Source organism: Hoplias malabaricus, chromosome 1 (genome assembly GCF_029633855.1).
Source record: "Hoplias malabaricus isolate fHopMal1 chromosome 1, fHopMal1.hap1, whole genome shotgun sequence".
In the NCBI taxonomy this organism is placed as follows: Eukaryota; Metazoa; Chordata; class Actinopteri; order Characiformes; family Erythrinidae; genus Hoplias; species Hoplias malabaricus.
The window spans coordinates 32,773,872-32,797,503 of record NC_089800.1 but is presented as its reverse complement, the minus strand read 5'-3'; the positions used below and the strand labels follow the sequence as shown (position 1 = coordinate 32,797,503).

Here is a 23,632-nt window from a genome sequence, read left to right as displayed (position 1 = left end):
ATTTGTGAAGGTTTTGGATGTGTGTGTCTCAGTGAGTGTGTTTGTGAGTGTGTGTGAATCAGACTGTAACCCCTCAGTTCACTGCAGTGTTAGGGTTGGTTTGTTTAATGAGGAACATCACTGAACCACACTATGTTATTGATGTGCTTTTAAAGTTTTTGCCGTGTGTTCTTAAAGTAACAGTGTTGAAGTGTAAGCTCTGATACCGTGCTCCGCTGGACCTTCAGAACCTTCTTTTAATGAACTGGAAAACACTGGATCTGTTATTTATTTATTTATTTATTTATTTTTTATTGAGACTCTGGGTCTGTCCCAAAACCTAGTCAGCTGTCTAACTAGGATTGTATATCACAGTGTGCACGCTCCCGACACGTAGGTGATCTACCTCAGGATGACAGACAACTATTAGAACACTGAAGACAGACCTTACTGTAGCAAACACTGTGATGTAAAATATAGTCCATCTAACTATCCATATTAGTTAGACGAACCTTTAATATTCTTAAAACAGGGAAAAAGTACATATTTAATCCCTGATATAATAAAAGTCATTTTGTCTCCTGTGCAGGTTGTTACACAGCTGCTATGACGATGCGTCTAAGTTTGTTTACTTGCTGGCCAAGCCGAGCTGTAATTACCTGGAACAGGAAGATTTTATCCCTCTTTTACAGGTCTGCTCTCACACTGACACTCACCGTTTGGTTATGTTGATTAGCCTGAGATTTAATTATATTAATAAAGCACATTTAAATCAGCAATAAAGAGCTGATAATGTATTTCTCTTCTGTTAGTTAATAACCTTTATGTGTAAAGAGAGCCATAATTTTATTTAAAAAAAAAAAAAATATATATATATATATATGTATATATATATATATATATATATATATATAATATTCTATTAGTGTAGTATTTAAAAAATAATATTGTGCTAATGGAATATACTCATGTTATGATATTTTAAATATTGTAATGTTAATGTAATTGTGTTGTGTGTATTTTCAGGACATTGTGGACACGCATCCAGGACTAACATTTTTAAAGGATGCTCCAGAATTCCATTCCCGCTACATCACCACTGTATGTTCTTTATTACATTTCTTATTACATATTTTAATACATCCTCTATTAACACATTTATTACATCCTTTATTAACTCCTTTATTACATCCTTTACTAAAACAATAAGCCATGAAAAGCTGTGTATTACTGCGATTTTTATCACAAGTAAGTTTGGTTATCACGGGTAACAAACCTTTCTTGTGATGAAATCTCCAGGGTCTTATTGCTATTTTAAAACGGCAGTCAACATAAAATATGATAAAACAAACAAATGTTCAAATCATAAACCTATTTATTCATAAACAAACATTCTTCCACCAGTGTTGTCCGTTAACAGCGAGCACTGTTGCTAAGCAACATGAGGGCAATACATAGCCATGCCATTGAACAAAATATGTCAGGGTTTTTTAATACAGTACAAATACTTACTTTTCTGTCCTCTCTCTGAACGGACTCTTAAGCCCAATTTATACTTCTGCATCAACTCTACTCTGTAGCCTAATGCGCGCCTCTCCAGAAGCTGCAGGGCATATAGTGCTAGCCTTCAGCTGGGTTTTTAGCCTTTAGCTCAAGAAACTGGCTGAGTAGCATTAATCAAGCACTGTATAATCTCCTGATTTCATGCTGTTGTTTGCTATTTGAATAAAACCGTGACAGTGAACGTTCTTGTTCAGTTCATGAATCACATATGTCAGTTGTATTTGTAATAACCATTCCTTTACCAGTGTAAACTCTAGTAGCTTAGCAGTCTAACACAAAACGAAATAGCTACTTAATGATTTGGACTGCTATTTAAATCTGGAATTTAATTTATACTATATTATTCTGGACAATCTCTTCATACAATTCATCCACTGTTAACCCACACGATATATCAACAATTTCCATTTTTTTTACATGCTGCACACTAGCTCACTACACAGGTTTATAACAGTGGGGAATTAATAGGAAATTCAGATGCAGTGAGGCAGTCATAAGTGTGCGTAAATCATGTATTTTATAAAGGCTTCCACCTCGGCTCAGCCAATCAGATTTTAGGACCGAAAATATCTGTTTTATAATAGTTCTATAATAACATCTATTATAAAATCCTTTGTTAACTCATTTATTACATTTATTACATTAATTACTGTTATTACAGTATTATAACATTAACACACTTTTTATGGTCTACACACTTTTCGCTCTGTCTCTCCATTAGTGGGTGGAGTTTATAAGGTTTACTTTAATAAGGACTGTGGGCAGAGTTTAGTTTATATTCATAGGCTTCTGTAAAGTAGGATATGAACTATTCCCCATCTGTCTGTCTCACTCCATCTGTCTGTCTCTCTGTTGACAGCTGGAGCATATGTGTGTGTGTGTTTAAATGTGTGAATATGAATGTATAAAAATACACATGAGATTTTTTAGCTTTAGTGAATCCTGACATCACGGAAAGACTGATAAAGAAGCCCGGCCCCCTGCCCCACGCTGATGCCCATATTTGGTAAATTCCTGTTCCTCCACCTGTCCCCGGAGCTCAGAGATACCGGGAAACGTTCCACAGTTCTGTAACTGGAGAACCCTGCTATTGTCACTTTTAGAAACACACCACTCCCACAGCTCCAGTCAGACTACTCTCTCTCACACACACACACATGCACACCCAGATTAATATTAAACCTCCTCAGGAAAAACGGTATTTATTTCAGATTATAATTAATATTAATATTATTGTTATAGTTTAAACTGGACACTTTAAAAGTCCTGCTGTTCTTTAACTCGAACTCAGTAGCAAGCTCTAAACATTCATTATTTAAATAAAGATTATTAAGATTATATAATAATATTTGTGTATTAAAGTTTTAATATACTAAATAATTTAATAATATTATTGTTAATTGTTATATGTTAACACAATATTATAATGGAACATGTGTGTGTGTATATATATGAATAATACAAATAATAATGCATTTTATATTATTTTTATGTAATGAATATTATTTCATTATCCTGCTGTTCTTTGACTCCACTTTAACAAACTCTTAATCATGTTGTATTTCTTAACAGTATCTTTATTTCATTAAATATTTTTATATTATGGCACTCATAACTGCATTTACATTTATACATTTATTCTGTGGTTCTCTAATCCTGTTATTCATATGGAAGCAAATCTGTCTCATCACACTTTGAAATATTAATACCTTTGAATGTGTAGCACTGAATTGTTTTGCACTGAAATTATGCATCAGAATTTTGTTGCTTTTGAATTTAGGTCTTCAGATTTCCACCTCTGTATATTTTGCTTCGCAATTATGCATCTGAATATAATTGCTCTTGAATTGAACTTGTGAATTTTCAAGAACACGTTTTCACTGTTATTATTCAAGGCTAATAAATTCAGATGAAAAAAATTCAAGCTTATAAAAATAAAAAATATATATTTCTAAGTTGCTCAAATTCGATGCCTTTTCACCTTAAATGCTGCACTAGTTGCATTCTGTCGCCGCTAGATGGCGAAATACGAACACAACTTCCATACCGTGGAAAAACTACACGTTTAGCTTCCTTCCGCGGATATTATCTCTTTATTTTCAAAGTGTCTCAAAAATCTGAAAGGCTCGCTGAAGACACAATATAACAGACTATTGATATCCTGAAGATGAAGAAATTTTACTGTGGAATTTTTATATAATTGGCCTATAAACATAGCATTGGATATGATAGAATGTGTGGGGAAATGGTGCATTTGGCTAAATTCATTGGGAATTATCTCTTTATTTTCAAAATGTCTCAAAAATCTATTACGATGCCGTCTTGAGCGCTGATGAACGTATCAATGGTGAGATAGAATACCAGCTTTACTGGCAGACACAGCGGCAGTTTTGTCGGTAGTAGTTAGTGAATTTGCATAATTCAGTGACCGTGTAAGACAGACTGTAGATAGTAGCGGGTATCTGGACAAAATTGAGTAAGAAAAGGACCAGAGAAAACTGAAGACACCTAACAGCATTACAAGCATGATTAATAGTATTTAAAGTAAAGTAAGCACAATCTCTCACTGGGCCGGCGTGCACAGTGGAGAAGCCGCAGTCACTCTCACTGGACCGGTATGCCCAGAAAAGCCGTGGTGGGGGAGCCGTGCTCAGTCTCTCACTGAGTCGGCGTATATGGGGAGAAGCTGCGATGAAGAAGCCACTCTCAGTCACTCACAGGGCCAGGATATGCAGCGAAAAAGCTGCGCTGTCGGATGCAGTCACTTGCTGAGGCATTGTATAAGGTTGTGAGTCCAGGGTAAAAACTAAAAAAAAGAGCTGATGACAGACAGTGACATTGACACTGACAGTGATGTTGATAGTCTGAGAATCCAGTTATTAGGGAGGGAGTTGCGGGTCTGATCGAGTTTGGATATCAGCTTTAAGGGAACCACAGTGTTAATGCTGAACTACAATCAATAAACAGTATTTTAATATAAGAGTTAGGAGCATCTTGATGAGTCAAGGCAAGATGGTGTGCTGTTAAATGGTGTCAGTAGGCATGTTGATGCAGATCCATTGTAGCAGACAGACAGAATTACAGGTCAGAATCAGAGAGAACCACTCCCTCAAAGCTCCTGGCAGTGATTTTGGTGCAAATTTACGAAAGTCATTTCAGTATCAGTGGGATGCTTTTGCATGGTGGAAATCTTGAAACAAATGGGGACAACTGTCTGGGCCAGTGACGGATCGAAATGTCTGCGATTATACTAGTTGGGGCCAGTTGTATTCCATGGGTCCACCTTGCTCAAGGTGACATCGGAGGTGGGAAGTGTCAGTGGCTGCTCATCTGGGGTAATCCTGCCTCTATTTCTTTGCTTTATCTGAACACAATATGTATCTAATTTATGTTAGACTTGACAGTGGGACAGTGCCTACACTCTAAGTAATAAAGGCACATTACACAAACATTACTGTCACTAAAGTTACAATCAGTTTAATGTACCTTTAAAGGTACAGCAGTGGTGGTAATGTCCAGTTGTGTTCCCTACAGGTTCATTACATTCTCTTCTCCAGAAGGAGAGGGGGGTATCTGTAACTGTAACTATGTCAAATAAAATAACAAAATAAAAATCCTGGAGATGAAATGATGCAAATGAAATAATTCATTCATTATCTGTAACCGCTTATCCAGTTCAGGGTGGCGGTGGGTCCAGAGCCTACCTGGAATCATTGGGTGCAAGGCAGGAATACACCCTGGAGGGGGTGCCAGTCCTTCACAGGACAACACAGACACGCACACACATTCACACCTACGGACACTTTTAAGTCGCCAATCCACCTACCAACGTGTGTTTTTGGACTGTGGGAGGAAACCGGAGCACCCGGAGGAAACCCACGCGGACACGGGGAGAACACGCCAAACTCCTCACAGACAGTCACTCGGAGCAGGCCCCTGGAGCTGTGTGACTGCGACACTACCTGCTGCGCCACCGAAATTAACACAAATTTAAAATCTACACTTAATATAGAATCATTTTCAATTTTGTTCCCTAATTAAAATTTCTGTATATGTTCCACTGAGGGTATCACCACAGAGAAAGTTTTTTTCTGAGAGTGCAGTATAAGCCCTGTGGCTTTTTATGTACTTTCCCTGCAGTATTTTGTTTATTAGCATGTTTTATTTTCTGTACTCAGATATTTAAATCTGTTGTGCGTAATAAAATGTCAAAATCAAAGCGAGCGCAGGACTAGGTTATCTTGTCAGGGAGTGTGGCAGAGTTGACAGGGGGCACAGTGCTGGATGGTTTGATGTCTGTAATTTTCTGAATGACTTGCCACATACTTTGAGGGTCAGAGGAGCTGAAGTGCCCTTCATTCCTCAGTCTGAAGCTATGTTTGTTCTGTGAAACGCCCTTTTCCAGTTTGGACACGACTGAGCTGTAAACCTCCTGGTCTCAAGGGCTTCTCTGTTTGTCCTGGGCTTAATTTACAGAAAGATTTTATTATTGTGTATGTTGTCATTTACTTCACACATGTTGATTTGATCCAGAGCAGTGTTGTCAGTAAATGTCAGTGTTAATTTGAGAGCCAGTGTTGACCAGGGAAGATGAAACTGATGCTGGAGAGCGGAGTCAGATCTTAACACAGTCCTTGTTGTTGGTGTCACGTGTCTGATGATTGGTGTGTATTTGGGGAGCAGAAACAGTGGGAGATTGTCTGTCTGTTCCAGATGGGGTAGTGTGCCCACTGGTGGTTCGACAGATATTATGATTAAACCTTGGAAGACATCAAACTGCACTTATCTGAGGCATGGTCTGAAGTTTACTGACCACACAAAGTTTTTTCTTGGCTACTTTAACATTAGTGTCAGAACACAGTTCCACTGTTCCACACACCAGAGGAACTCCATCACTCCAGAGAACACAGTTCTACTGTTCTTTTGTAAGGATATTTCTGTCTGTTCTGCAGGTGATTCAGAGGATATTTTACACAGTGAATCGCTCCTGGAGCGGCAGGATCACCATGACCGAGCTTCGGAGGAGCAACTTCCTACAGGTCAACATCACACCAGCCTCAATACTCTTTCTCTCACGCTCTCTCTTCCCCTGTCTCACTCCTCTCTCTCTCTTCCCCCCTCTCTCTATCGCTCAGACTGTTAAAGCACATAACATTAACATTGAAAATGTATTTGTTATATATTTTGGAAAATAAATAATTATTTCTATAATTAATGAATAAACAAATTAATCAAGCAATTAATCACCAATTAATGGTCTCTCTCCCTTTCTCTCTTGCTCTCTGTTTCTGTGTCTTTCTCTCTCTTTTACTGTCTTTGCCTTTCTTTCTCTCTTCTCCTATCTCACTCCCTCTCTCTGTCTCTTTCTCTCTCTTTCCGGCTCTATCTCTGTCTCTCAAAGCACATAAACATTAAAATTGAAAATATATTTTGTAAAATAATGAATTATTTCTATAATTGATGAATAAAACAATTAATCAAGCAATTAATCACCAATTAATCATCTCTCTCTCTTTCTCTCTCTCCAGACTCTAGCTCTGCTGGAAGAGGAGGATGATATTAATCAGATCACTGATTACTTTTCCTATGAACATTTCTATGTTATTTACTGTAAGTTCTGGGAGCTGGACACTGACCACGACCTCTTCATTGACCCCAAGGATCTGTCCAGGTACAATGAGCACGGTGAGTTGATTACCTGGGGATCCATTGCAAGATTAAACACAACAAAATAAAACACCCGGGGAGCTATTACAGGATTACATACAACTAAATAATACAACAACTGTGGGGAGCTATTACAGGATTACACACAACTAAATAAACCACCCGTGGACCTATTACAAGATTACAGACAACTAGAAAACACCCAAGGATCCAATACACGATTACGCAAAACTAAATAATATAACAACCGGGGGTCTGTTACAATATTACATGCAACTAAATAATACAAGGCCCAGGGAATTGTTGCAAGATTACACAACACTAAATAATACAGCACCCAAGGATTCACTACAAGATTAGACACAACTAAATAAAAATACCCAGGGATCCATTACAAGATCACACACGACTATACAAAAACACTTGGGGATCCGTTATAAGATTACGCACAACTAAATAAAAAAACCCAGGTATCAGTTACAAGATTACACACAACTAAATAAAAAAACCCAGACATCCATTACTAGATTACACACTACTAAATAATACAACAACCCAGGGCCCATTACAAGATCACACATAACTATGTAAAAACACCCAGGGATCTGTTACAAGAAGACACACACCTAAATAATACAAGGCCCAGGGAATCGTTACAAGATTACACACAACTAAATAATACAACACCCAGGGATCCATTACAAGATTACACACAACTACATAAAAAACACCCAGGGATCCGTTACAAGATCATTCATTCATTCATTATCTGTAACCGCTTATCCAGTTCAGGGTCGCGGTGGGTCCAGAGCCTACCTGGAATCATTGGGCGCAAGGCGGGAATACCTGGAGGGGGCCGTTACAAGATCACACATAACTAAATAAAAATACCCAGGGATATGTTACAAGATTACACACAACTAAATAAAAAACACTCAGGGACATTTTACAAGATTACACACAACTACATAATACAAGGCCCAGGGAACTGTTACAAGATTACATAAAACTAAATAATACTACACCCAGGGATCCGTTACAAGATTACACAAACTAAATAAAAAAAACTGAGATTTGTTACAAGATTACACATAACTAAATAAAAATACCCAGAACTCTGAACACTGTTTTTTCTGACCACAGCGTTGTCCAGCAGAGCCATGGAGAGACTTTTCTCAGGAGCCGTCACCAGGTGGGACCTACACACTACACACTGCACACTATGCACTTGACATTACATACCACACACTTCAAACTCCTCACTACATGCTACACACTTCTCAATACACACTGCACACTCCTTACTACACACTACAAACCACAAACTACACACTCCTCAATACAAACTACACATGCCTCACTAAACACTATACACTCCTCACTTCACACTAAACACTCCTCACTACAAACTACACACTCCTCATTTCACACTACACACTCTTCACTACACTCTACACACTCCTCACTACATATTACACACTCCTCACTACATATTACACACTCCTCACTTTTGCTGTAACATTACATGTAGAAGACATTATGGATTTTAAGTTTTGTGGAGTTTAAATATTTTTTCTTGAATCAAATTACAACCGTATTTAGGATATATACATTTCTTTTTATTACAAAGAATACCTCTGTGTACTGTTCTCTCTCTCAGATTGTGGTTCTGGGTTCTAGATAATACTGAGTGTTATAAACTGTGTTTTTCAGGGGGAATTCTGTGCAAAGAGAAGGGAGGATGAGTTATGCTGAGTTTGTTTGGTTCCTCATCTCAGAAGAGGACAAGAAGAACCCCACCAGGTAATGGACCATTAATTACAGATCAGTTCCACAGAACACGATCCCTGATGGGTGCTAAATCAGTGCTGTGGTATCCAAGGTGGTTGTTATGGTGTTGGAGTTAGAACATCGGGAGGAAGCAGGACTCACTGGGGACTGTCCTATTCGGAAACAATTACTGTTAGAAAAATAATGGTTAAGGAGGAAATCTTATGACGTAATTAAAATCTGATGTCACTTTAGTTTGGTGTTGGGAAGGGAGCTGGTGTGAAGTAGGCAGCTGGTATCTGGTTAATAGACTGTTGCTTAGTGATTGTTGTGATACCTGAGGTGGTTGTTGTGATATCTCCGGTGATTGCTAGGGCATTGCTAAGTGATTGTTGTGATATTTGAAATGGTTGCTAGGGTGTTTTATAGTGGTTGATAGGATATTGGAGGTTGTTGCTAGGGTGTTGCTTGGTGGTTTTTGTGATATCTGAGGTGGTTGCTAGGGTATTGCGAAGTGGCTATTATGATATTGGAGGTTGATGTGTGTGAGTGTGTGTGTGTGTGTGTGTGTGTGCAGTGTAGAGTACTGGTTCTGCTGTATAGATCTGAACTGTGATGGGATTCTGTGTTGTGTTTGTTTGTATGTGTCTGTGTGTATATATTAATATGTGTGTGTGTCCATGTGTGTTAATGTATGTACGTGTTTATTAATGTGTGTGTGTTATACCTCCCTATTCTCCTTAGAAAAAATTGAAAGCGTGATTAAGGGCCTTCCAAATAACAAAGCAAGGTGTCACATTGAAAGTATAAAAGCTAATAAACAGTGACTTTTTGGTATAGTGAGCCAAATATTTAATGTTTGTCTGAACAATAAGAGAGTTCCAGACTCCTGGAAGGGTGCTCTTATCCATAGGATTCCGAAAAGGGGGCAATGTGCCTGATGATCCGACTACATGGAGAGATGTCTGATTGCTTCCTACTATTAATAAGATCTTGAATAAAAGGTATCTTCAATCGTATATTACCATGGCTGATGGAAACAGGATTATATCCCCCAAATCAAAAAGCCTATATAAATCGACAAGGTATCGACAAGTGGCTTCACCAGTGTGCTCCTTTGGATGTAAGATCTCTAATCCCAGTCTAAGGTTTTGCAGATGATTTGTTGATGGCTTTGAGGGAAGAAAGTGTCATCAGCAACATGCTCCTGTGTATGGACATGTTTTTACAGTGGTCTCACTCGGAGATGGAGATTTCAAAGTGCACCGGGTTCTATGAAAGACGCAGTGGGGGGAATAGATGGTATAGAGCTAAAAGTGATAAGCCACCTACATTTACTATTGATGGACAGAGGATTAGTGTTTGGAAGGCATGAAACTTATTTCTATCTAGGACACCAGTTTAATGTTGCTGGAGAATGGGAGAAGCAAATAAAGGACATAGTAAGATGTTTTACCACCAGGTTGGACTTAATAAGTTCCACAACTTTACCTGTAGTTATGAAACTGCAAGCTGTTCATGACGTTGCACTGGCTAATGTGCAGCACTTGTTTGCTAACATTCACATACCAAAATGTACTTTGGATGAGATGAATAATAAAACAGTCAAAGTGGTGAGAAAGTGGATAGGCTTAAATTTTCACTCAACAATAGGTGTTTTGTTTCATAACAGAGGGGAAGGTGGATTAGGGGTCTCAGATATTGAGTGGATCTATGTAGCAACTAGGAATTGTGATCTGCTGCGGATGCTGAGTAATGATGATTTAGCTTTCTGGGATTTAGGAAGAGGCCGAATGGAAAATTGGATGTGCATGTGAGTGGATTTGGATTATGATCAGACTGGCCTGATTTAAATTACCTCTGTAACAGATCTCATATACAACTGAGTTGTTTATTGCTTGGTAATCAAGAGGCTGAGTCTGTAGCACACATCATGAATGGCTGTCCAGCTCTTAAAGGACTTAATATTCTTACACATGATCGAATTGTGCATTTAATAAGTAAGGAGTTTTACATCATTCATAAATTGTAATTCATGTGAATGAAATGGTTAAGGTAGATTGTTTTTTTGTCTTTGAGCCAGGAGGGGTCACAGATTGTTTTTAGCAATTGCCCGAATTCTCCAGACATTGCTCTAATTATTGAAGGAATGAGGGTTGTGTTGATTGTTGATGCTGGATGTTCTTAGGATGGATATATGGAGTTGTGTTACACCTCTAAGGTCATAAAGTATCAGCCACTGATGGAGACTCTTAATGAGTGTGGGTATTCATGTAAAGTGGTTGTCTTGGTGTTTGGAAGTCTAGGGCTTATGCACAGGTTGTGTGTGCGTGGCCTAAAGATTGTAGGACGGGTAAAGAAGAAGGCTAAGTGATAGTAAAGTACTGCTCTATTTCTGAAGTTATAGGGAGCCTGTTTATCTGGAGAAAACGCTGTCCTGTGTACCCATGTAATGCAAATTGTGAATTTAATCATGAACTGTGTAATGACTGAACCATTATTTGGGTTTTATATGATATTTTATTTTATATGTTAAGTCCAAATAAAGTACTGAAACTGTGTGTGTGTGTGTGTGTGCGCAGTGTAGAGTACTGGTTCCGCTGTATGGATCTGGACGGTGATGGGGTTCTGTCCATGTATGAGTTGGAGCATTTCTACGAGGAGCAGTGTGAGCGGATGGAGGGAATGGGGATCGAACCCTTGCCCTTCCAGGACCTGCTGTGCCAGATGCTGGACCTTGTTAAACCAGAGTTTCAAGGTCAGACTGCTCTCAATCAGGTTCTCCTCACTAACACTTCAGTCACATACACTATGTTTTAAACACATATGTACACAGTTGCAGTGATTTGTGACTTAAGTTGCTCCAAGTTCCAGAGGGGTATAAAGATAGCTTGGCTGAGGAATGGTGGAATTTTCTTCTCTGCAGTGATGGAGCTCCACTGGGTGACTCAGAGATAAGTTCTAACCGTCTGACATCAGTATCTGACCTAACAGGCACTGTACAATCCGTTTCCAAAGCAATGTTCCAGCACATAATGTTTCCCGTGATTAATACTAAGAAGCTAAGTAAGCACTGGAGGAGCAGCAGTCCATGATCTTATGACCAAATAATGACCAACATTGTTCTCTAGCAACTCTGAGCTCAATCAGTCACATGTAGCATCCGGAATATTCTCCACAAGGGGGCACCAACTGATGTTTTTGATAAGATCACACTGATTCAAACTTAACATCCCTGATGATGTTCTATTCAAAGTTATCCACTACTCTTTAAACTAACACCACCCTCTCTGCATACTTGGTTCTAGAAAAGGCTGCTTTTCTGTAAACTAATTTGTCAATGTTCTGGGTTCTAGATAAGATCACCCCTCTTTAAACTCAGCTTCTCCTTTGATGTTCTGGGTCATACACTCTGGAGCTTGTGTGACACTTCTGTAAACACACACCACTGGTTGGATGCTGTAGGTTCTAGATAGGGTAAACCATATGAAATTCACACTACTCCCTGGCTGTTCCCTTATCTAGGTAAGATCACACTGAGGGATCTGAAGCGCTGCAGAATGGCTCATATATTCTTCGACACGTTCTTTAACTTGGAGAAGTATCTGGACCATGAGCAGAGAGATCCGTTTGCAGTGCAAAAGGTCAGAGAACTCAGAGAACCTCAAGAACTCTCTTATCCACACTGTGACAGTTTAACTCTTTCATTCTTTAACAGAAAGCAGAAACAAAACACAGCAATCTGATCCCAGAACTGTCACCTGAATGCAGTTTTCCAGGTCTAGTTATGTGTATTAATGTTTATTAGCGGAGTCCACTCATAGTCTGTAATTTTTATTAATAAGATCTTTATTTTAACTAGAACAACTCTTCTGACTGATCTTCATTAACTCATTCATTCATTGTCTGTAACCCTTATCCAGTTCAGGGTGGCAATGTGTTCGGAGTCTACCCGAAATCACTGAGTACAAGGCAGGAACACACCCTGGAGGGGGAGTCAGTCCTTCACAGGGTGACACACACTCACACAATCACTCAAACACTCACACCTATGAACACTTTTGAGCCGCCAATCCACCTACCAACGTGTGCTTTTGGACCATCGAAGGATAACGGAGCACCCGGACGAAACCCACGTGGACATGGGGAGATCCCACCAAACTCAAAGGCAGTGAACACAATCACCCACAACATTGGTCCCAGAGATTCCCCAGGACTTTATCCTTCTTTCATGTCTGAAAAAGGCACTAGACTACAGCTCAGCATTCAGCACAATTATCCCTCTCAGGGAAGCTCCTCCCTCTCAGTTGCGCACCTTCTCTTTGCCAATGGGTGCTGACTTTTAAAACTGACAGACCTTTAAAACTGTCAGTCAGAGCTGGCAACTGCACACCCAGCACAAGGACTGTAAGTATAGGGTCATCCCCCAGGGCTGTGTACTGAGCCCCCTGCTGTCACTCTCATCGCTGATCTACCTAGTGATCGACCGATATATCGGCCGGCTGATATTCGGGCCGATTTTTGGCATTTTTCATACAATCGGCATTGACCGATATATTAGAGCAAGAGGCTGATATTTACACAATGCACACAGGCAAAGCTGTGGGCAGCTCTGTAATTCTTGCTGTTAGAGTGCCCCTTGCCATATTACAGGCAGAGATCATTGAGTACAAGTACACGAGTACAAGCCTCCAACCAGTAGCTGCATGCTGTCTCATCAGAAAAAAAAGGTATGACTTATTTTCTCTTCTTCAGCTCTCACTATTTGTTACTGGCTGCTCTTTGTAACATACACTCAATAATCTGCTATCATAAACGAGTTGATAGTTGTAACCTAGATACCCAGCGTTATTTAGCCTCTTATTTCACTCATTGGTCAGCGGCACCTATAAAAAAAAAATCACTCATTGTTATATCCATCAGTATTTCTCAAGTACTACAGGTCCAAATTTTACAGTTAAAGTAGCAAATTAAAGCTTAAAGTCACTGATTTCCTAAGGCACACGGAGTTGGTAGTACTGAATCTCACTTTTTATCTTTTGATAATAATAAGCTCCGGATGCGCACTTCTAGCTGGTCCACTTTATGGAGCAAAACAGCTAGCCAAACGGGTAGCCAGATCCTCGAATCCAATGTCTAGCAAGGTAGCTGATACATATCATACACTGATCGAATGGGCAGACTCTCAGGATCATGAGGATGTACGCTAAAATGTAGGACTAAGGTATTAAAGCCCAAAAAGTAAGATCATCCAAACTTCAGGTGTCTTCCGCATAAATGACAAAACCGTGGCTTCTCGAAGCCTGAAGAGCCCACAAGTGGCTCACACACAAAGTTAGCACAGCAGCGCTTACCTTAGATAGTCCCCTTTAAAATGAGACTAAATCTGAGTCTCTCCATCAAACCTTTCATGAGTAATCCTCATGTATGTGTTGAGTACTGACTGAAAAAAATCCCTAAAAAATAGTGCACATTTTCAAAAAAAAATTAAAATATTATCCCCGTGGACCCATGTCACACCTACTGCCATGTAGCTTAGGCTCTCAGCTTTCCAACAACATGTCAATCAAGTCTATAGACCAATCAGGGGCAGAGTTATGGCGATGTGCACCCAAGGAGGAGGGATAAACACGCTGCACATGTTTTCAGCGCCAGACACTGCGAGAGAGACTCAAACGTTTCTATTTGGCATCCAAAAGCTCCACAAAAAATAATCAAGTCAATAAATGTTTCAAAGCTTAGATGTCTTTTACTAGTTACATTTCCCCCACTGAGGACATTTAAATGAACCAGGGGTGTGTGTGTGTGTGGGGGGGGGGGGTTGCCTTGCTCTACAGCCAATCAGAGTGCAGCTGTCGCCTTTTAACACGTCAATCATTTAATGGAATATGGTACTCAGTGAGAAACAAGTGTAAACATCAGAAATAAGCTCAGTACATCAGAATAAAACACACAATAACTAAGGGGTTTTACTGTTTTGAGGGGTAAATGGCCACTTGGTGAGGGACAGGAGATGAGTTTCTCATAGGAAGTAAAGGAAAAAAACACTAAGATGTTGACATTAGGTCTAGACAAGATACATACACTGTATTTTTGCAGTAAAAGTAATCATTTTCCTTATGGAGAGCTTGGGGTCTAAAGAGACACTTGGAGAGGCCATCTATCTACTGTCTGCTCCAGGTTTAATAACTTCAAATCAGTAGGAGGTATCGACTGAAAGTAGACCCCTGGAGATGCCTAGATGAAAATGCCTCTAGTTTTTTCACTGCCTGAGGAATATCAGCTTTACATATCGGCCATCACCCACTACTTCTGTCTTAAAATTGGCATCGGCATCGGCATTGGCTCATAACTATATCGGTCGATCACTAGATCTGACAACCAGGTGTTGTTTATAAACTCTAAGTCTTCACTACTTTTCCTTGGCTCACACATCCTTAATTTATTCTAGAGTGGATGAAGTGCTAGGTAATAAGAACCCTGATAGACAAATATTTTGGAGATAAAGGACAATATCTACACTAGTGTAGACAGTGTAGGTTGTTTACATTCACTCATACGAGACTCTGCTCTTTTGCTCAGCCCCCTTTAAACCTTATATACAAAGGAGGGCTTGCTTTCCCTGTGGCAGGTGGCCACTTATAGTAGACTTGGATCCAGTTAGACTGGCTATTATAATGTTTCAATTCAATTTAAAAATTAAGGGCCTTTTAACCTTTATCATATTCCTAAAAGATTAACTTTGACAATACTATGTTATTTACATTGTGTTTGAATTTGAAACTGAATGTGTGTGTAGTGTTCTCCCCATGTCTGTGTGGGTTTCCTCTAAGTGCTCCGGTTTCCTCCCACAGTCCAAAAACACACGTTGGAAGGTGGCTTGGCGACTCAAAAGTGTCCATAGGTGTGAGTGAATGTATAAGTGTGTGTTGCCCTGTGAAGGACTGGCGCCCCCTCCAGGGTGTGTTCCCGCCTTGCGCGCAGTGAATCCGGGCAGGCTCTGACCCAACCGTGACCCTGAATTGGATAAGCGGTTTCAGAAAATGAATGATTGAATGTGTGTGTGTGTGTGTGTGTGTATAGGACATAGATGGGGATGGTCCTGAACCCTCAGACTGGGATAAATACGCAGCAGAAGAGTATGAAATCCTCGTCGCTGAGGAAACAGCCAGCGAACAGCTACAGGACGGGTATGGGTTTATTTTTTCAAATCAGTGTACACAAATACTCTCAGATCAATGATATGCTTTGGAGCAGTTGGCCAAGAGCCACTGGACTGTGGAACCATAGGGCAGTGTCTTCTGGACAGATGGCGCATGTATATTTGAGCAACATGGAGTGGTGTTTGAGATCCAGAAATAATCATCCCCCACTGGCAGCTGACTTCACAGATGATTATGTGGCCAGGAGAGTAGAGGCTGGAATTGGAGTGAAGAGAGGAACACAGTCTTGAATAATGCCTCTCAGTTCAGGAGGAAGGGTCTAATGTAGCTGGTGTACCATTTAAGGTGGAGCAACAGATTTGAATCCGAAACTAATGTTTGTAGATGTCTGTAGATCACCTGTTATTAATCAATTAATGAAACTGGTCATTTATCTGACGTTTTGTGTCGGTTTGTCCGCAGGTCGTTTGAGGACGATTATGACTGTGAGGAGCTTTCAGTTCCTTCAGAGATCGGAAATAAAATGGACAAACTGGTGATATCCGATCTCTCGCCATGATCACTTGACCACAGCTCTCCCTCTTCCTCCCTCTCTCTCCCTCCCTCTCCTTCTCCCCAAATGAAAAGGAACTTCATTTTTATATTTTCAGTTCAGATATCGGACGTGTTTTGTGCGTGTGAGTGTGTTTAATTATAAATGATAAAAACACAAGCTTCTTGGGCTCCCACCACGGCTTCATGTGCAATATGTCTTAACTGTCTTCAGTCATTTCCCACCTCCCTCCATCCCTCCCTTTCCCTCACCCTCTCTCCTTCTTCCCTGAAAAACAAACAAACTGAAAACTGCGGCTGGTTCCATCAACCTTTCACCGGAGACTCTGAGATTCTTCTGGACTCTGTAGAACCCGTAGTTGGAGTGAAGCTGTGTTTTTATGCAGGGTTGTTTTGTTTTATGATTGTGTCCAGTGCCGGTCCTGGCTATATGCAAAATAGTATATTTGCATAGCCCCTAACCCTGCAGAGGAGTTCTATCATTATTTATTATTTTGCTGAGTTTGTTTTCCTCAAATATTATTATCTGCATTAATGACAATATTATAATTTTTTGGTGATAATTATTTTATTTGTTTTCTGGAGATTTACTGTCTTTATCATGACATCATCCTAAGATAATTTAAGAATTTCAAAAATATAACTACCTCTTAATCTCGAGATTAAACTATTTACTTGAGATCAGGAGGTGATTACTTTAAGATACATGTGTAATCCTGTAAATGTAAATGCAGTATCTCTTTGTTCCATGTCAGTAATTCCCATAGTTCCCTGAAGCTCCGGATTGTGTTTCAGCACAGAACAGCACAGTTTAACAGTTACTGAAGTGGAACCAAGTGGGAAATCATCTAGAAATAAAACTCTTAACATTTAAAAATACTCAGGAATTTACAAATCCACATGGAGCTCAGTAAACGAGCTTGTCAGGACACTTTATTCTTATTATAAATTTTATTGTTGTTATTTTAATGACTCTAGGAAGGGCAGGAATCTGTTATTATCTGGTAGATTTGTTTATGTTCTAAATAATAAAATTGGGCTGGGACCGGCACTGGTTTTGTTCACAATGCAAGTAATATATCCCTATTAAGCCCTTTAAAGTTCTATAGAAAGCTTTATAGAGCTCTGAAGTCCTGTGGTCATTCGTAAAAGTGTATCATGACCATATAAGGAGTTCCATATAGGTAATGCTAAAGGCTATGAGCAAACACTGCTCTGTCACCAGCTCTTTGAGGAGCTCCATGTGTGGATTTACTGATGGATCGTGGAGAAATTAATCCAGAACAGACATGAATCCCATTCAGAAGCGTGTTGTCTCTCACTGAAACACCACATTCATTTCTGTCACAGAGAAATCTAGGCATGCCTACAGCTCCTTTTATGGATATGAAGCCCACTATGGAATGACTGCTGGACTTCAGTGATGTATTCAATTAAAAGGTGACATCATGTACCATAATGTGAATGTCACATATTTAAGTGTTGCACATTAACATTGAGGAGACACTCTTGGTGATGTACTGTGTCTCCTAGTGGTCACTGGAGGTATTGCATGTTAAAGCTGTTCGCGTTAGTGACTTACTAGGTTTTGTTTAAACTTGACTTCAAACTTCAAACTTCAAAACTTCACTAAACATTTCCATATTCTCATTTTCCATTTGTGTGGAAACTACAGCAGGACAATCTTAAAGGTTCTGACAAAACTGTTTTTAATTGCTATGCTTTTCCAGCCTCAGCCATTTTACACTATTATTATTTTTTATTATTATTAATATTATTTATTAATTATTATCATTATTATTATTATTATTATTATTATATCCACGATAAGAATGTGGGCATCATTTTGACTGCCGAAGTGTTGTGAATCAGAGTCATGGGCCGTGGGGAGGTTGGTCTGGTGGAGGGGGTGGGGGATTGTGCTCCTGTGTGACACTATGTACACTGAGAGATGAATATGTTATCCGTTCACTGAAACTCATTCTTTAACTGGGGGTCAGGTTTACTCTGTCCTTCCTTCTTTTTAAATAAATGATATTAAAAATCAAATGGACAGATTTTCCTCCTGAAATAAAACAAAACTCGCAAACACAGTCATTTTGGATCGTTTCTATTGGTCTGTTTATGAACCTCAGAGCTGTGGACGACACTGAGCTCAAACGAATGAAGCAGTAAAGATGCACTTTTCATTTTGGACAAAGCTCTTACAGAACCACGCTCTCATGTGTTCACAGCCTCACGGCTCCGGTTCAAACTGAAACAGAAACAAAATGCTACGGATATATCTTCTGGAATTTATCCGTCTCATAAAATTACATGCTACCTACCCTGCTATGGGTTTCCATAGGAGCAGCCCAGCTGGGGGCAAGCAAGATCTGCCCTGACATTTGCCCCATGTATTGATGTCTTTCAGTGTCAGTAATAGGTCCAGGATGAGTCAGTCACATAGTGTACTCCTCCCCCCACCAACCCCCTCATTCCAGACCCACCCTCAAACCAGCACAACACTGTTCTAACCACTGAGCCTTTATAAAGTTGGCCAGCTGGTTAATAATCCACCAATGATCCCTGAAATTCTGTATTTAAAGTTTAAATTGTGAGTGTAGTAATATCTATGCACCAGATGGGGGCTCTGTCTGCCCCCTATTTGCTAGCAAATCACAGGGTTGTCCCTAGTGACCTTCTCGAAAATGCTCAGCAGACACAAACAGAGCTGTAGAGTCGTAGCTGGTTATTGTTAGCAGTGGGGTCCATCTGCTTTTTTCAGCTCAGAATTACAATATATTAGTAAAAACTTGAACAGCTTCCTGTGCTGGACCAGATGTTTCCAGCTGTGCTCATGAACCTCTGTGTTCATGGCACACCCTTGTTGGGCCCTTAGGGTCAGTCAGCAGGTTCAGGAGTTAAACATTAGCCTCCAGGGTCAGAGATGGGGTTGAAGTGATGGGTTAAACATGACAGAACCCTACTGTGGGCCTATGTGGAACATGTATACAAAGTATTACTGGGCTACCCACATTTATCTGATACAGGCAACCCACTTGGGCACTGGCTCCCACTTCTATCCCCACCCCTGAGCTGCTGGCTGGGGGTAGTCGCAGCGAGCGAGTCTAGGCAGATGGGGTCAGACTGAGTGACCTGTCTGTGTCTGTTGGGCTTTTGTTTTTTGACACCGTCCAGCCTGGTGCACACTCTTAAAAGTGATTGCTCTACAATAATTCTCTGGTAAAGGAAATTGCTCTATATAGAACCCAGAACACTTTAAGAAACTCTTTCATGAGTAAAGTGTTTTACATTGTGAATGGGGTTCTTCAGATTGATGGAGAATGTGCTGTAGATGGTTCTATAGAGCACCTTTTAGAAAAGGTATTACAATGTTAAAATAGAGGAACTGTTTATGGTGCCTTTTCTAAAGTGTGCTGTACAGGGCCATCTACAACTTTAAAAACAGATGCAAATAACCTTTTAAACATGTAAAAGGTCCTTCAACTGTTCAGGGCTCTATAATTAACCAGAGAATCATTGCAGAACCCTAATTTTTAAGTGTGCACCACTGTCTCTCTTGTCTGCTAATCTCTCTGGTTTTTGTAATTACTGTAATATATTTGTTATTGTGAGGCATCCAGAATTCATGACCCTTTCTGTAGCAACTGTAAATGTCTTTGTATTTTATTATTTTTATCTGGTGAGTTTTCTCTGTGTGTCCAGCTCTGCCGCTGAGTGGCAGGGTAGGGAAGTGTTAAATTATGGTGAGATGATCTATAATCTATAACAGATATTAGGTGCTGTGTAAGTGCCAGTGTTACAATGAGGTGTGTATGAAGCAGAGGTGGTGAATTCACCGTGAATTGACAATCACCCGACACCACTGGAGCAATAGTCTACAGAAAGCACTGGGACTGAAGCTAAACCCGCGCTTTAAACTAAACATGAGCTCACGATTAACAGACTAGTGTCAGGATTAGGGTGAACAGGCCCTGACCACATCACTACTTCATCATTAACTCTGTAAAGTCTATGCAAATCCAGTCCTCTGTGCAGAGGTTGGCAGCTGGAGCAGCTCCCGTTAAATCTGTCAGTGTGTTTTACTTTATTTTATTTTTGAGTTTATATATATATGTGTGTGTGTGTGTGTTTGTCCTCTGTGATCCTCTGAGCTGATGTATGCCCTGCTCGCAAAAAGTTAAAGATCTGGAGGAGACGTTTCATGTTCGCATGATTTTCTTTATTATTCTTTTGAGAATCTCTTAAAAATAAATAAAAACCTTTAAAAGCTGTTGATTTTTATGATCTGTCTGACAGAATTCTCTCTCTCTCTCTCTATCTATCTATCTATCTATCTCTGTCATTGAACTTGAGGGTAGGATGCAGTTGGTCATATTCATAATCAAAATGTTTCAAACAATGTTTATGAACATGTTCATTTATTATAAGGTCAACAGGAAAAAATAAAACAGTGTTTAACACCTACCTTTGCCTTGGACTTGGCCAAGAAGGAAATGTGGAGCTGAGGTTGCATCAAAGAATTTCTCAGTTCGACAAGATGTCGCCGCAGTCTTCCCTGGGGTTTTACTTCTTGTTTCAGGTAGAGACACAGATTTTGAACAGGATTCAAATCTGGGGAATATGCAGCCAAACCTGAGTGTTCATCATCCCAATCAGTCACATCTGCAGCCCTGGGAACATGAGATCCTGGAATACAGCAAGAGCAGTTTTGTGTTGCTCAGTAAGATGAAGGCACCTGGGACAAAGGACAAGAACCTTTTTTTGTGAAAAACCTGCAATAATTACTAGAAAAATTCTTGCTCTCATTCACAAGCTGTGAAACAACCGACAGTCATAACCCTGTCTGTCAGTTTCATCTTTTGGCCACAATTCTGAGGAGACCTGCACAACTGCACTCTTCGATACACAACTAACTAAAATCACTTCTTGTCATCACATGTTTGTGATGCACTTTCCTCACATCTAGCAAGATATCCACTGCACTCTACCACCTATTCTCAGTCTAACAATCCTGTCGCACACCCAGCCGGTATTGATGACTTCATTCTCATGCAATGTCATCTGGAGGAGCTTGTAATTACTACCATGTTAACCATGCAAGATGACAATATTTTTGTCTGGTGAGCTTATACATGGCACGAGATGAAGAATCAAACCACACTGAACCAGTTTATGCTTTTGATCTGCCGCAGTGGGGCTCCCATATTTAAAATAAATTTAGTACAGATTGTCTGACACATCCAAACCCCTAGGTGTCAAGAGCTGGTTCACTGGAGGAGTTGGTCAGTGAAGCTGTATTGCAGTCTGTTGAAGTTCAGAGCCGTGTACTGAACATCCGGGTCGTCTGTGATGTAGTGAGAAAGTGGAGATTTTGGGAGCTGAGTTGTCTTGGTCTGTTTGAAGTTAACATCACCCTGACCATCAGATGGATGGGGGTCAGGGGTCATGGCCAGGTCTTGGATATTATTGTATACATTAGCCACAGGGTCACACTGATAGAGAGCCAGAGAGAGGTAATTTACAATGTATATGACACATTCTGTTTGAGTGTGGCCTGCAGTTTTAATTTCTAAACCTTTGCAGCTAGTTCAACTAGTTCAAAATATTGCAGCCAGGGTCCTCACTAAAACTAGAAAAATTGAGCATATCAGCCCAGTTCTGTCATCACTTCATTGGCTGCCTGTTAAATTCCGTATTGATTACAAAATTCTGTTATTGACGTATAAAGCTCTACATGGGCTCGCTGCTGAATGCCTGCAAAGTCTTATTTCCTATGAGCCACCAGGATTTCACCGATCACAGAGTACTGGCATTTAATATTTCCCAGAATTATAGATTTCCAGACTCACCATCAGAATATTCAAATCTAGGCTGAAAACTCATTTGTTCAGTTTAGCTTTTGGTAGTTAATGTTCCCCCTTAGATAAAGGCGGCAGATCCAGGGGTCCATGGACACAGGGAATTATAGTAAACTTAGATGCTGGTGCTGTCGTCCCGCTGCTCGCACACGATCATTCCGCATTGTAGACAATGGAGCAAAGGGATGTAAATGTTTCAGGATGTTCCCATGTCTGTGTGCCCTGGTTCTTTCCTTTTAGTTAAAGCTGTTATAGTCAGATCTGCCAAAGTCATTAGCCACACTCTGGAAAGGTTCACATTCTCTGTTTAACATGCACACAAATAGATAAAAACTAATTCCATCCCTCTACCTTTTTCCACCTGCCCGGCTGGAAGCTGATTGGATGACTGGCAAGCTCACCTGCTGCCCACTTTCGACCAGCTGCCCATGCTCTAGCTACTGCCACTTGACTGGGACTAGTTGCCCAATCCACATGAACACCTAACTATTAATACTACTACACCTATTACTAATAATTCTAATAATATCATCATTATTGTTTGCATTATATGTACTATGATTGTATCAGTACACATGACCATAACAACCTTGGTTCCCAAGGTTTCTTCCTCAGCTCTGAGGGAGTTTTTCCTTGCCACTGTCAGCCCTGGCTTGCTTTCCTGGGTGGGTTCTACATTTCATGTTAAAACTTCTGCCATTACCGGAATTCTCTGAAGCTGCTTTGTGACAGTGTCGCAGTCACACAGCTCCAGTGACCTGGAAGTTGTGGGTTTAAATCCCAGTCTGGGTAGTTTTTCTCCGGATGTTCTGGTTTCCTCCCACGTCCCAAAAACACACATTGGTAGGTGGTTTGGCGACTCGTGTCAATAGGTGTGAGTGTGTGAGTGAATGTGTATATGTGTGTCACCTCTAGGGTGTGTTTTGCCTTGCACCCAATGATTCCAGGTAGGCTCCAGATGCACCGTGACCGTCAGGCAGAGAGCAGGAAGTGAGACAGGTCAGAATTACTCTCTGATTTTCTGACGGAACTTGGCTAACTAACATTCCCCTGAAGATCTGAACAAGGAAATAT

General features: G+C 40.1%; 1 protein-coding gene across 2 annotated transcripts in view; it reads left to right on the top strand.

Moving 5' to 3' along the window:
- The window catches only part of ppp2r3a (protein phosphatase 2, regulatory subunit B'', alpha), a 60,387-nt gene extending 41,825 nt beyond the window's left edge, over positions 1-18,562 (top strand). For both annotated transcript variants that reach the window (XM_066662419.1, XM_066662420.1), the window contains 10 exons: positions 569-671; positions 1,006-1,080; positions 6,495-6,581; positions 7,071-7,227; positions 8,353-8,401; positions 8,923-9,012; positions 11,562-11,737; positions 12,505-12,623; positions 16,063-16,169; positions 16,605-18,562. In XM_066662419.1, the coding sequence (XP_066518516.1) occupies positions 569-671; positions 1,006-1,080; positions 6,495-6,581; positions 7,071-7,227; positions 8,353-8,401; positions 8,923-9,012; positions 11,562-11,737; positions 12,505-12,623; positions 16,063-16,169; positions 16,605-16,701 (1,060 nt within the window). In that variant the 3' untranslated portion in view covers positions 16,702-18,562. The remainder of the gene's footprint in view (positions 1-568; positions 672-1,005; positions 1,081-6,494; positions 6,582-7,070; positions 7,228-8,352; positions 8,402-8,922; positions 9,013-11,561; positions 11,738-12,504; positions 12,624-16,062; positions 16,170-16,604) is intronic.
- Positions 18,563-23,632: the final 5,070 nt, after the last annotated feature.